This window comes from Littorina saxatilis, linkage group LG12 (assembly GCF_037325665.1).
Source record: "Littorina saxatilis isolate snail1 linkage group LG12, US_GU_Lsax_2.0, whole genome shotgun sequence".
In the NCBI taxonomy this organism is placed as follows: Eukaryota; Metazoa; Mollusca; class Gastropoda; order Littorinimorpha; family Littorinidae; genus Littorina; species Littorina saxatilis.
Window position 1 is genome coordinate 50850072 of NC_090256.1, and position 12694 is coordinate 50862765.

The following is a 12694-nucleotide window of genomic DNA, read 5'->3' on the forward strand; positions in this document are numbered from 1 at the left end:
CGTGTTTGCGATGTGACTTTAAGGATGTTTATTATTCAATTTTACTCGCTTGGCTTTATGAATTTTCAGAGGACTGACAGATCTTTATAATGGAGACAAAGAACAAGGTATGAACAATCGTAAGAAATGCAAACAAAACCAAGAGCAACAATTTCTTCTCTTTATTTTGGGTACAACTTTGGGAGGGATCAAACAAAGGGAAAACAACGTGCGCACTTGCTTACCGTCCTGATGCCGACTTGACTGATTGGCTCTGTATTTAAACTATGGTTTCCTAACACTTGTCCCAATGCTAACTTATTCTAAATAACTGTGTTCCTTCGTTCTGCTGGTCAATCCTTTTATAATTTACTCTAACTTCCCTAGTTCTAATCTAGGTCTCTAGCTCGACGGTCCCGTGGCAAGTCTCTAGCTCCGTCCTGCAACAAGTGCCGACTCTATCCTATCTCCCTAGACTAAATCAACTTGGTCTCTATGTCTCCTCCCCTTTTTTTGGAGACTGATGTCACAGGGTCCAGCATCCACCGATCGCTAGGTGTACCGTACGGCTATTCCTATTTGGAAATGCGCTTACTGTACACACGCTGCTGTGCACTAATTACTGACTGCTGCTTGCTGCGAATAACGCTAACTCAGCTAAGACAGTACTAACGTGATGGCCAATAGCATTTGTCTGCATCAGATTTGTCCACAACGTACGCCTGTCATCAACGGTTTACACAAATAAAACAACAATAGTACATTATAACAATAACATAAATATCAACCCGTGATAGTATCTTCACTTCTAAGTATTGTTTTTTTAAGTATCTTCACTTCTAGTTCTAAGTATTTGAGTGTGTCCTCATGAAACAAAGACTAGATCTCTCTCTCACACACACACACACACACACACACACACACACACACACTCCTATCTCTCAAAAACACCCGGAAAACATGCACATCCACATAATTATACACTATCTCTCTCTGCCTCCTCTCATACACACTCTCAGAAACACACACACACTCTCAGAAACACACACACACACTCAGAAACACACACACACACTCAGAAACACACACACTAAGCTAATGTACGCACACACTAAGCTAATGTACGCACACACAAACACACACACACAGAAAAACACTCGCGCCTCCCTGACCACCAAGTCTCGGTGAAATGTGATATTTTCTGATGGCTTCGTCAAGCACACACACTCACACAACCGTTCACTCTCTCACACACACACACTCACACAACCGTTCACTCTCTCACACACACACACTCTTGTCCCTCACCTCACAGTCTCAGTCAAATATCTCAGCCAAATGTGACATTTTCTGATGGCTATGTTAACACACACACACTCTCTCTCTCTCTCTCTCTCTCTCTCTCTCTCTCTCTCTCTCTCTCTCCTCTCTCTCTCTCTCTCTCACCAAATCACTGGTTACACAATTAAACAATCCAATCCAATCCAACTCTCACACAAACACACAGACGCATACATGTACTCAGTAAAACTGGACATCCTCTGACGGCTCCGTCCTCTTCCTCCCACCACCAGCTCTTCCCCCTCCCTCACCCACACCCCCACTTTCCTCACCACCACCGCCAGATCCTGCTTCACCGTCTTTGACTGGTATGGGTTCACTGCCCTTACCCTTATCCTCAAAGTCATCATTGTCCTCCGTATTGTCATTAGCTTTCTGAAGGTCACTGAAGGTCACCACTGATTTTCCAGGCTTGGTTCCAGAACTATCACCATCGAGAAGAGGATTTTCTTCAAGATCCAGTGCATCACTACCGCCGTTGGGGTTTCCGGTGCCTTCGGGGTCTTCTTCTTGGCGAGCCCAGGGCTGCAGTTCACCAGAACCCAGTAGGATGTAAGCCAGGGCTCCCACTGCGTAGATGGTGGTTGCTATGAAGAACACTGTCTGCCACTCTGCTTGTGTTTGCTGCACAGATAAAAGGGTATTGTGAAATATGGCTATTTTGTGTCTTTTGATTGATTTGATTTGATTCTCTACAGAGGGGCCTCAAATATTACGCACGCGAGCACGCACACACGAACACACGCGCGCGCACACAAAGACAAAAAGACACAGTAATATACAAACATACAGAGAGAGACAGACAGACAGACATAGAGGGAGTGACTCAGAGACACACACATGCCCACAGAGAAACACACACACACACACACACACACACACAGTAACACCCCTCATCCGTACGTTTTTGGTGATGATACCGATGACGATAGGAGCCACAAAGCCGGGGACAGTGGCAAAGGTGTTGGATATGCCAAAGATGACCCCAGCATACTTGGGTGCAATGTCCACTGGGTTGACCATCCACCCGCTCCCATACTGGAACCCACTCATCGCCACCCCTAGGGTCAGCAAGATCACAGCCGTCGTGGACTGCTCACACGTCATGTACCCGACAGCTGCCACGAAGATACCCGGAAATAGCATGCCTAGGAGACAAGTAAAAAGTGGAACTGACTCTGTATTTGATACATTAATGGAGTGAGAGAGGCATGTTGCCGGAGACACTGGTGACTGTGGTAATGATCCGTGAATGCTGTACAGCTATAATACATGTATTGCTTACTGAAGTAGCAAAACGGCTTTGTAGATGGATCCAGCCTGACTGATTTGGGTGCTGAGGTGAATGACAATGAATATTGATGAAAATAGCTTGTCTGAGCCTCTTTGAGTCTCTTTCCCTCACATAAACACACCGTGCACACACTATGGCACACACACACGCACGCACATGCACGCACATGCACACACACACCACCACCACCACCACCACACACACACACAACCACACACACACGTCTTTGCGGCTGGACACAAGATTTGTCCTTCTGCATGCTATTGCCAGTTTTTATACAATCCATGACAAATGTTTCACTGTGTGAGCAAAGACATATTTGTATTTTTCTTGCGACTTTAGTTGAACTGCGGGTTCCTTACCAATACTGTTGCCGATTTTTCGGGCCTGTGTTGTGGTGACCAGGCCACGAGATCGAGCAAGGTCTGCAAGTTGACCAGACACCACGATAGACAACCAGAACCCGATGTAGGGTAGAGCTGACAACAACCCATTCTGAGGAATCAAAACACAATCATCTGAAAACATGTAAACTCTAAACATAGAAAATCAACACCAAATCCTACCTAAATCGCTGGAAGCATTGGGGGTTACTGTTTGATCGAAGTTATCACCTAATCTCTGACGTATAGCCTGTGTTACCTGTAATTTGTGTAACTGAGGCCGGCTCATCAGGTGAGAGCTAGGCACCTCCAAACAAAGAACACCCATTATCAACTGCTCAAACAAACTGCACCTTTCACAAAGGGACACCTGCAAAGTTCAGTTATTTAAGGGCACCTTTGGATGACCCAAAGAGAGTTCTCTCATCATAAACATAGGTAGGCTAACTGTATCAAAAATGAGTTGCGTTCATTTAAATCCTCAACGCCTGACCTTACTCTGAACTTAAGTTGAACTTGAACATTCGCTACACCTGCTCCGTACGTACCTGTTTAATGTCGAAGTGCAGCACCTCCTTCATGTAGGTGGGGATATTGGTGAGGAAGGTGTAGGTACCGAAGTTGGAACAGGTGTGTGTGAGAATGATGCCCCAAACAGGACGTGACGTCATAATGGTGCAGACAGGAACATGGCTGTGAGCCTGAAGCCGACCATGGAATTTGGTGTCAAACAAACGGGACAAAAATGACGAGGCTTTTATCAAAACCAAGGCAAACAAGTTGAATGAAATGAAAAGCACTTCTGTTTTAAACTGGTTGGAGAAACGACGAAATTCCGACATGATTGAAGACTGCAGACTCTTGCCCTTTTAATATCTCTTTGAACACACACACACACACACACACGCACAATGCGCCCTCGAGTTTCTTCTCATTAGTAAGCCCTCCCAATGATGGTAGGCAAACCGCAGTTTAGGGTCGCCCCCCGCCTTGGTGAACGCGCGTCACTGTTTCGTCAACTTTGTGTACGTATTTTTTCGTCCATCTTTTTGTCCATTCAGTTAGCCGTCCGCTCGATTCTATTCATTTCTAGCCACAGGCGACACCTATGATAAAGTGAGTATTTGAGTCTATCCGTCTACACAGACAGTCAAACTTATTCAGAGCGGCCTTTACTGACCTGTCTGCTGGTAGTCATTTTGCCTTGCAGACTGGTGTGGATGTAGCCACGCTCCTGACGGGTGATGCGGGGATGCTCTGCTGGAGAATCGAACACCAGGAACCACCAGGCCACGAACCACAGCAACCCCAGACACCCTTCACAGTCACAAAGGTACGCATGGTAAAATAAAAAAACGGGGGGGGGGGGGGGGCATACGAGAACACAAACATAGACAGTGAAACGCACAAAGCAGATGGACAGACACAGACGCACTTATACACGCACGCGCGCGCACGCACACACATACACGCACGTACGACGCACGTACGACGCACACACACGCAAACACATACGCGCACACACGACGGCGACGATGTTATCCGACAGATGTCATGGACTACAGGGGACATGTTCCAAAGCGGAAATACCGAACGTGACAGTGTTGCATTGGATCGATATTAATCCAGTAAGCAATGTGTTGAAAACTGGGTTTCTTTCTCTCTCTCTCTCTCTCTCTCTGTTCCCTCACGCAGACATAACTTTAAGGGTGCGCTCGTGCGTGTGTGCGTCAGTGTGAGCGAGCGTTCGTGCGTGCGAGCTTTTGCCGTGCATGCGTTCGCGAATGTGTGTGCGCGCTCAGTCAACTTTCATTAGCACTAAGCTGCTTTAAAGTCACTCTGAATATGTCTGTACTTCCACCACCTACCCAGAAAGTAGAAAATGGAGGGCCATCCCAAGTACTCGCACAAGAGTCCAGCGATGGGAAATGTCATGACGTTGCCAAGCTGGGACCCTGTCAAACGATAAAACACAATCATTTTTGACAGAGAGTACTGATTGGCAACTTGGCTTTCCCAAATTTGCAGCCGCATTTCACTCACATACATCCATGAAATTGTATAGATATCAGTCCCATACCTGAGAAACGGTAGAGGAAATGTGAGAGGCAATGAGGAAATTATACAATTTGAAATCATAGTTTGACTTGACTACCTCACTGACTTACCTCCTCTTTATTGTCCCCCCTCTCTCCGCGCGAGAGAGGGAAAAGGACAGACAGACAGATAGATTCAGAGAGGGCGAGAGACAGAAGTTGAGAGGGGAACTTGATTTTCTGTCTAAACTTTCTTTTTTGAAATCATAGTTTGACTTGACTACCTCACTGACTCACCCCCTCTTTATTGTCCCCCCTCTCTCTCTCCCGCCTCCCTTTTTTCCTTCTCTCTCTCTCTCTCTCTCTCTCTCTCTCGCTATCTCTCTCTCTCTTATTCTGGCGCCCTATTGTGGAACTCCATTCCTGATATAATTAAAATGCAAATCAGTGAAACTTCATTCAAGGAACTCTACATGCTGTTTCTCTTGGAAACAAGTACATAATTCTGTGATAATATTTCATCATTGCTTGATATTCATAATGCATTTTGAAATGTCTTTTTAATTGTTTGACATGTTAATTATGTAAATTGTATTGTAATTAACTTAACTTCTATTTCTTCTTGTTATTAATCGAGTTACCCTCAATGGGCGAGGGCCGGATGAAAAAAAGCATGTATACATTGCTTATTCTGTTACCCTCGATAAATAAAGTTCAATCAATCAATCACTCAATCTCCATCTCTCTCTCTCTCTCTCTCTCTCTCTGTCTCTCTCTCTGTCTCTCTCTCTCTCTCTCTCTCTCCCATGATTTCCGCCCGCCCCCATCCACCTCGATCACTCCCTCTCCCTCCACCAACTACTTCCACTCGCCAAACCACAGCCCGGCCGACTTCATTCAGACTCTAACTAATCCCTCAACAAATCAGTAACCACGAAGAACACTGTGTTAAAGTTTAACACTGCAACATACCCGAATAGCTGAAGCTGCCCAGTTTGCTGCTCTCCAGAGGCGGGGCCCAGTTGGCCCACAGGACGTTCATTGCTGGGAAGGTCACGCCCTGAAAAACAGAGAGGAAACTTCTACATGTGTATATGTAGGACTACACGAGCTGATTCTCTCGTTATGTTTGCCTGCACACTCTTGCGTACATCAAAGTGACCTACTCAAGTTTCACCATCTGAGTGTAGTAGACATACAGACTTTCTTGTCAGTCTTCAATGCCATCCATGCCAGACAGAATTCTAAGCATTATATTAGTCGATGTTGTCTATCAGTTCCTGATGGTTGTGGCCAGGTAGGCCAGAATATTATCGTTAAGTCATGGATTATTTTATGACATGATTCTGGGACTGAATGAACAAGGCCTGATTCAAGAAATCTGACCTACTTATAGTTCATTCTCTGCTCGTTAGACCGTGGCACCAAAGTGTTTAGTGATCCAAACAGATCTTCTTAAGGCTGCCCTTAACTGAGCCCGAAGTTGACTTCGTGAAGACTTCGCGAAGTCTTTCCTCAAAAATTCAGTGCCGAAGCTTTGTGCCGGCGGCGAGTTTCGTGAAGTCGACTTCGCCCAACTGATTAATATCAGGCTTTACACTTGAAATGCGGACAAACACACTAATAATAACTTGAAGACTCCCTCCCTTTTGAGACCTTGATTTTTCTGATTTTCTGTTCAAACCTCTGTAAATTTACCCCCATTTTTACACTCCCTCCTTTTTAAGGCCCGATTTTCTTGAAAGTATTTTTGAAAGTATCTATCTCCAGCACCCACCTGCCCCACGCCAGCCAGAAACCTGAGCGCCAGCAGGAAGCGGTAGTCAACGCGAGCAGCCAGTGGCATGAACAACGTGCAGATGGAGCAGCCGAACATGAAGAAGCCGTACACGCGCTTCCCGCCAAAACGCGCCGACAGCCAGCCGCCCGCGATCTGTGTCGTCATGTAGCCCCAGAAGAAGGAGCCGAGGAGCAGGCCTTGGATGTCCTTGGACCATGTGAACTCTCCATCCTGAAAAGAACATGCGAGGATTCAGTTACTAAACACTGTTCGGCGAGTGGCTGAGCCTTTTTACTTTTGCAAATGGCACAGGGTGTATGTCAGGTTCAACATTGAAGCTCCAAAATAGCTCTCAGTTACTTCAGTGAGTTCAACTTCTTCTCGTTCGCTTCTTCTAGACATCCACGAATGCAGTCGTCTTGTTTAGGGCCACCAGGTCGCCAAACAGCTTCTCCTGCACTGAGGGGGGTAGTGAGCTCAACTTAATGAGTTCATATTAATTTGGCAGCGTGCCTTGTCTTGATCCTCTGGACCATAAACTGCGTAACCCCATCTCAGCTAACCAGCACCCTTTCAGGTGCACTGCATTTAAGAAGCGTGGCCTTGGTTACTCGAACTGCTTTCAAGTGCATACCCATGACCATACAAGCAGTTCAGTGCATGAAGACCGTATTACAGCTAGACCGACACCCGCACCCCTCTCTCTCTCCCTCTCTCTTATGTTTCACTGGTTATGCAATAAAACATCCATCTATATCCATCTAACCATTTCTTTTTGTTCTCTCATATCCCGTCTCCTGTTTTCTCCTTCTCGGTCTTTTTTTTCCTCAAAAGTCAGGCTCCGCATGTTCTGAAGCTTGGAGGTCCAAATAAATCTTGTGCAAAGGGATTTTTGTTTTTGCTGAGAACTCTTCACGCAAAGTCCACAACGAAAAGCTTTACCTTATTCATGCATCTAACCTAATCTTAACCGGGTACAGTACATGCAGCTTTCTCAGAACCAACACCTCACCTCTGAAGACACAGACGTGTTGCCAGACTGGATCCCACATCTGCCCGTCTCCAGATTCACAGCATCTCCAACAAAATCCTCTGTGCTGCCTGCTACATCCTCCCCACTGAAATTGCCGCTAAGCATATAGCTCAAGTTCCCATCAGCGGAATATCCAAAGCTGCTATTGTTGACGACGACGGTGGTAGTGGCGGCGTTGGTGGCTGTGTGGTTGATCATGCAGACCATAGCGACACTGAGGTTGACCCGCATGGCGTACACGTTGAGAAAGCCCAGAAAGCCCATGATAGCCAGAAGCAGACGACACGAGTTCCATAGCGGCGTGGGCTCTGGGACGAGATCATCAACGGTAAAATAAAAATAAAACAAGTCGCGTAAGGCGAAAATACAACATTTAGTCAAGCTATCGTACTCACAAAATGAAACGCTGAACGCACTGCATTTTTTTTCCTCTCAGCAAGACCGTATACGTCAGTCCACCGCTCGTGGCAAAGGCAGTGAAATTGACTAGCCATAATAGCGCGGTAGTGGTTGCGCTGAGCAGGATAGCACGCTTTTCTGTATCTGTGTTCTTTTTAACTTTCTGAGCTTGTTTCTAATTCAAATATATCTTCTTCTTCTTCTTCTTCTGCGTTCGTGGGCTGAAACTCCCACGTACACTGACTCGTGTTTTTTTGCACGAGTGGAATTTTACGTGTATGACCGTTTTTTACCCCGCCATTTAGGCAGCCATACGCCGTTTTCGGAGGAAGCATGCTGGGTATTTTCGTGTTTCTATAACCCACCGAACTCTGACATGGATTACAGGATCTCAAGTTTTTCGTGCGCGCTTGTGCTTGCGTGTACACACGGGGGTGTTCGGACACCGAGGAGAGTCTGCACACAAAGTTGACTCTGAGAAATAAATCTCTCGCCGAACGTGGGGATGAACTCACGCTGACAGCGGCCAACTGGATACAAATCCAGCGCGCTACCGACTGAGCTACATCCCCGCCCATTCAAATATATCATATCTATATGTTTTTGGAATCAGGACACGAAAAGGAATACTGATGAAATTGTTTTTAACGGTACTGAACTTGTCAAATCCAGGTGCACGGAGCCCCTGGGGCTTTTAGTCATACCTCAGGCAGCTATTCGTTAGAAGAACTACCAAGTTTCATTAACTTGCACCCAAAGAGTCAATAACTGCGATTTTTTTACGAATTACTATTTTGTACTCGGACCCGGCTGGTCTTGACCTGTTTTTGGATCTAAATTTAGATCAGGTAGATCACCACATCATGCACAAAAAGACACGTCACTAGCAAACTATGTCAGACGTCATCATGAGTTTGTGTAAAACAAAATGGAGGCCGGAATCACTCAGTTGAATCGAACTCCGACCAAACACCACGTAATAACTAGGTTAATGTATGCACTCGCGTGTACAAGAAACTGTCGAGCTTCACAGATGTCGTCGTTGGGTAGTTTTGGGTTTGTTTTACTACCATAGGAGGATTTTTGAACTGTAAATGCACTCAGCTGCAGCAAAAACGCAAAAACGAAGGCTGTGAGCTGCACTGTGCCTTTAAATGGATTCCGAAAATTTAATTTTTATCATAATTTTCATATATTTAATTTTCAGAGCTGGTTTGTAATCCAAATATGACATATTTATATGTTTTTGGAATCAGAAAATGATGAAGAATAAGATGACATTACTTTTGGATCGTTTTATAAAAAAAAATTTATTACAATTTTCAGATTTTTAAGGACCAAACTCATTAATTAATTTGTAAGCCTCCAAGCTGAAATGCAATACCGAAGTCCGGCCTTCGTCGAAGATTGCTTGACCAAAATTTCAATCCATTTGATCCAAAAATGAGGGCGGCCTCAACTTTTACAAAAAGCCGGATATGACGTCATCAAAGACATTTATCCAAAAAGAGAAAAATAAGTCCGGGGATATCATACTCAGAAACTCTCATGTGAAGTTTCATGAAGATCGGTCCACTGAGTAGTTTTTTCTGAATCGCTCGACACATACACACACACAGACAGACACACATACACCGCGACCCTCGATCGTTTCGATTCCCCATCTATGTTAAAACATTTAGTCAAAACTTGACTAAATGTAAAAAGAAGGAAAGGAAGGAAGGAAGGAATGAAGGAAGGAATGTTTTCGCCTTCAAAATCGGATTGTCTGCGTTTGAAAATGATATAATTTAACAGAATGGCTGAATGAGAGTAAAATGTTTATAGCGTTTCACCAGTGTAATGTATGCGCACCACCAACGCCGTGCGCACACCAAAAGGCACTAAAACCATGCACACACACACACACACACATATACACACACACACACTCAAAGAGATACATTTAGATGATAAACTGTCGAAAATCAGGTAAAAGGCATTGCTGGGGGGCAACGTGAAAGGAAGAGCCTTAGTCTCAATCGCATGTCAGTGTCACGATAAGCTCCCACACGCATCCAAAATCGTCAGTCGGTTAGATTACGACTACAGCTGGGGTCCAACGAACAGATTTATGTTTTTCATAAAAATCTGTATTTTTGAAAAAAATCTTTTTTTTGGTCACCCCCCCCCCCCCCCCCCCCCTAAATGTGATTGAGGTAACATGGCCAACAATATTCATTAGGTAGCTTGGCCAAAACTTTTTTCTAACGTCTGACTTACCTGTTTGGGGTAACATTTACAGTAAGATGGAAAAATGATACCGCTGTTTAGTTCTACCAGTCGAAGCAATTGAAATTCATTTCATAATACTTACCTATGTACACCTTCTCCCGACGTTTCCGAATGCTGGATTTAATGCTGGCGAGAGAAACACGTGATCGTGACATAGGCAGGGCCTGAATGACGTCACCCTCCCCAATGCCACTTACGACAGCGGCAGACTTGGTCGGTCCAGGGTTCAATTCGATGTCTCCGCAACGTAGCAGCAAACGATGGAACCAGGGTCTGTTTGATTTTGTGGAGGATGACATTGTCAACATTTTTGAAGCCCACAGCTGCAGTTGTTGTTGTTTATGTTTTCTCTCTCAAGTTTCCCTTCTCGTTCCTTGGATGATGCGGTCTCCCACTGTGGATATATGTAATCGTGTTTTCGGTGTCCATGTATTGCAAATAGTATTCGTCTCATCAAAATGACCATACGCCTTCTGATTGGTCCACTGTGGAGGCAAGCTATTATATCTCCGGGGGGGGGGGGGGGGGGGGGCGGATACAAACGCTACTTTACTTTGACTGCAGAAAAACTGTCACAGATCATGTACTCCGAAGAAAAAGTTAATCGCAACTTGTAATGCGGAAAAACATGTAAACATTAAGCTGCGGAAAAACTGTTTTGCTGCGGAAAAAAACGATGCTTCGGCGGATGATGACAGTATTCAGTAATTCCCCGGGAAAAAAACTTTTTTCCTGCATTATTTCTGTTTTTTCGGGGAATAACTCAATAAAGTCTTAATCCGCGGCGGACCAGTGAACGACAAGCGACGCCGGAACTTGCTCAGCTGTATGGCATCTCGAATCTACCGCGTACATCTCAGTGCATATACCGTTTTAACTAAGTTTAGATCACAGCCTCCGAGTCCTCTGTTGAACAATGATATGTTGCTTGCCGAACAGACCTGGGAACACACACACAAAACTCACCCATAAACCATGTGTGCACCGGGCCACGGCAACGTGTGATCTCCCTGGCTGAATGAAGTTTCTCAAACTGATGATACTGAAGACATATGAAATGCGATTCTGCTTATCTGTTGTTGCCAGACTTTACGAGCTGATATGACGGTGAATTTACGATACAAATCTGAGAGTACTGACACTGACACAACACATGCAACAACACACAAGCTGGTGCTCGTGGCGCAAGGCCAAATCACGCCGCAGGTAGAAAAGCCGTAATGCACACGTACCGTTGCCGTCTCGTGTGCTATTTTGCCAGTGCAGCTTGCGGCAAATGCTGCATTTTGGTGGGCTTCACCCATAATATTATGGTAAGGGAATAGCCATTGCGAGAGAGAGAGAGAGAGAGAGAGAGAGAGAGAGAGAGAGAGAGAGAGAACCTTGGGGAAAGGGACTGAGAAAGGGAGAGAAAGTAGGGGAAGGGCCCCTAATATGGACCACTTTTTGTTTATTGCTGATAACTAGCTTGTTTTCTTGCGAAGAAGTTTCATTTTGTGGTTGGTAGTCCTTCTCTTTTAGTTTAACCGTTAGGCCTAATTAGAGTAAAATAGCTTTGATAGACCTTCAGCAAAAATTAAATACAGACAAAATCACAAATGGTCCATATTAGGAGCCTGGGCGCCCAATATGGACCAGTGAAGCGGCCTTCACGAATCACTGTAAAAAGATCCCTATACTTCAAAATAACATGATACAACTTAGTGTGCAAGTCAGACTAATTCAAATAATGCTTTAGATTTAGCTGTCAGTTTCGGGTTGATGAGAGCATTATTTGAAGCACACCAGGAAACTGAAGAAGCTTATCAAAAACAGAGTGAAAATAAGTGAAATTATCAACTTCCACAAAAAAAACCCTATTTGTTATATTTTTTTGAAATCTCGAGGGCTAGTTATAGGTTATTTTCATCAAGCTTCTTAATGAATTAATTAAAATTGCCTTTAGTTTTTATTTTCTTCGATTTGTTGAAGGTGGTCCATACTGATTAGGGGACTCACACATACTTCAGTTGAGGTTTTGCTATTATTTTTGGTTTGCAGTAGAAACTCGGGGTACACACTGTTAAAATGTAACAAATACTGTCTTAGCTGTCATATATAGCCATTTTTGTGTTATGAAAGCTTTGGCTGTGGACAGAAACGAGTCCGTTTTAGGCGGCAAATTTAGAGTGAACG

General features: G+C 44.7%; 1 protein-coding gene across 1 annotated transcript; it reads right to left on the minus strand.

Moving 5' to 3' along the window:
• Positions 1–146: 146 nt before the first annotated feature.
• On the minus strand, positions 147–11766 carry LOC138982176 (sialin-like). The gene is made up of 11 exons (XM_070355403.1): positions 11486–11766; positions 10602–10913; positions 7826–8154; positions 6811–7044; positions 6006–6093; positions 4866–4952; positions 4178–4314; positions 3546–3698; positions 2977–3109; positions 2224–2468; positions 147–1944 (listed from the first exon to the last, which is right to left on the minus strand). Exons 2-11 carry the CDS (start codon positions 10825–10827, stop codon positions 1501–1503), a joined length of 2076 nt encoding a protein of 691 aa, XP_070211504.1. The 5' UTR covers positions 10828–10913; positions 11486–11766; the 3' UTR covers positions 147–1500.
• Positions 11767–12694: the final 928 nt, after the last annotated feature.

Bases quoted from the DNA above. Each gene is read 5' to 3' on its own strand.
- LOC138982176 (XM_070355403.1), bottom strand. From the start codon at position 10,827: ATGTTGACAATGTCATCCTCCACAAAATCAAACAGACCCTGGTTCCAT. The intron at 6,094-6,810 runs GTGGGTGCTGGA...TCTGTTTTTCAG, and splicing joins TTCTGGCTGGCGTGGGGCAG to GGCGTGACCTTCCCAGCAAT. The intron at 4,315-4,865 runs GTAGGTGGTGGA...GTGACTGTGAAG, and splicing joins CTCCATTTTCTACTTTCTGG to GGTGTCTGGGGTTGCTGTGG.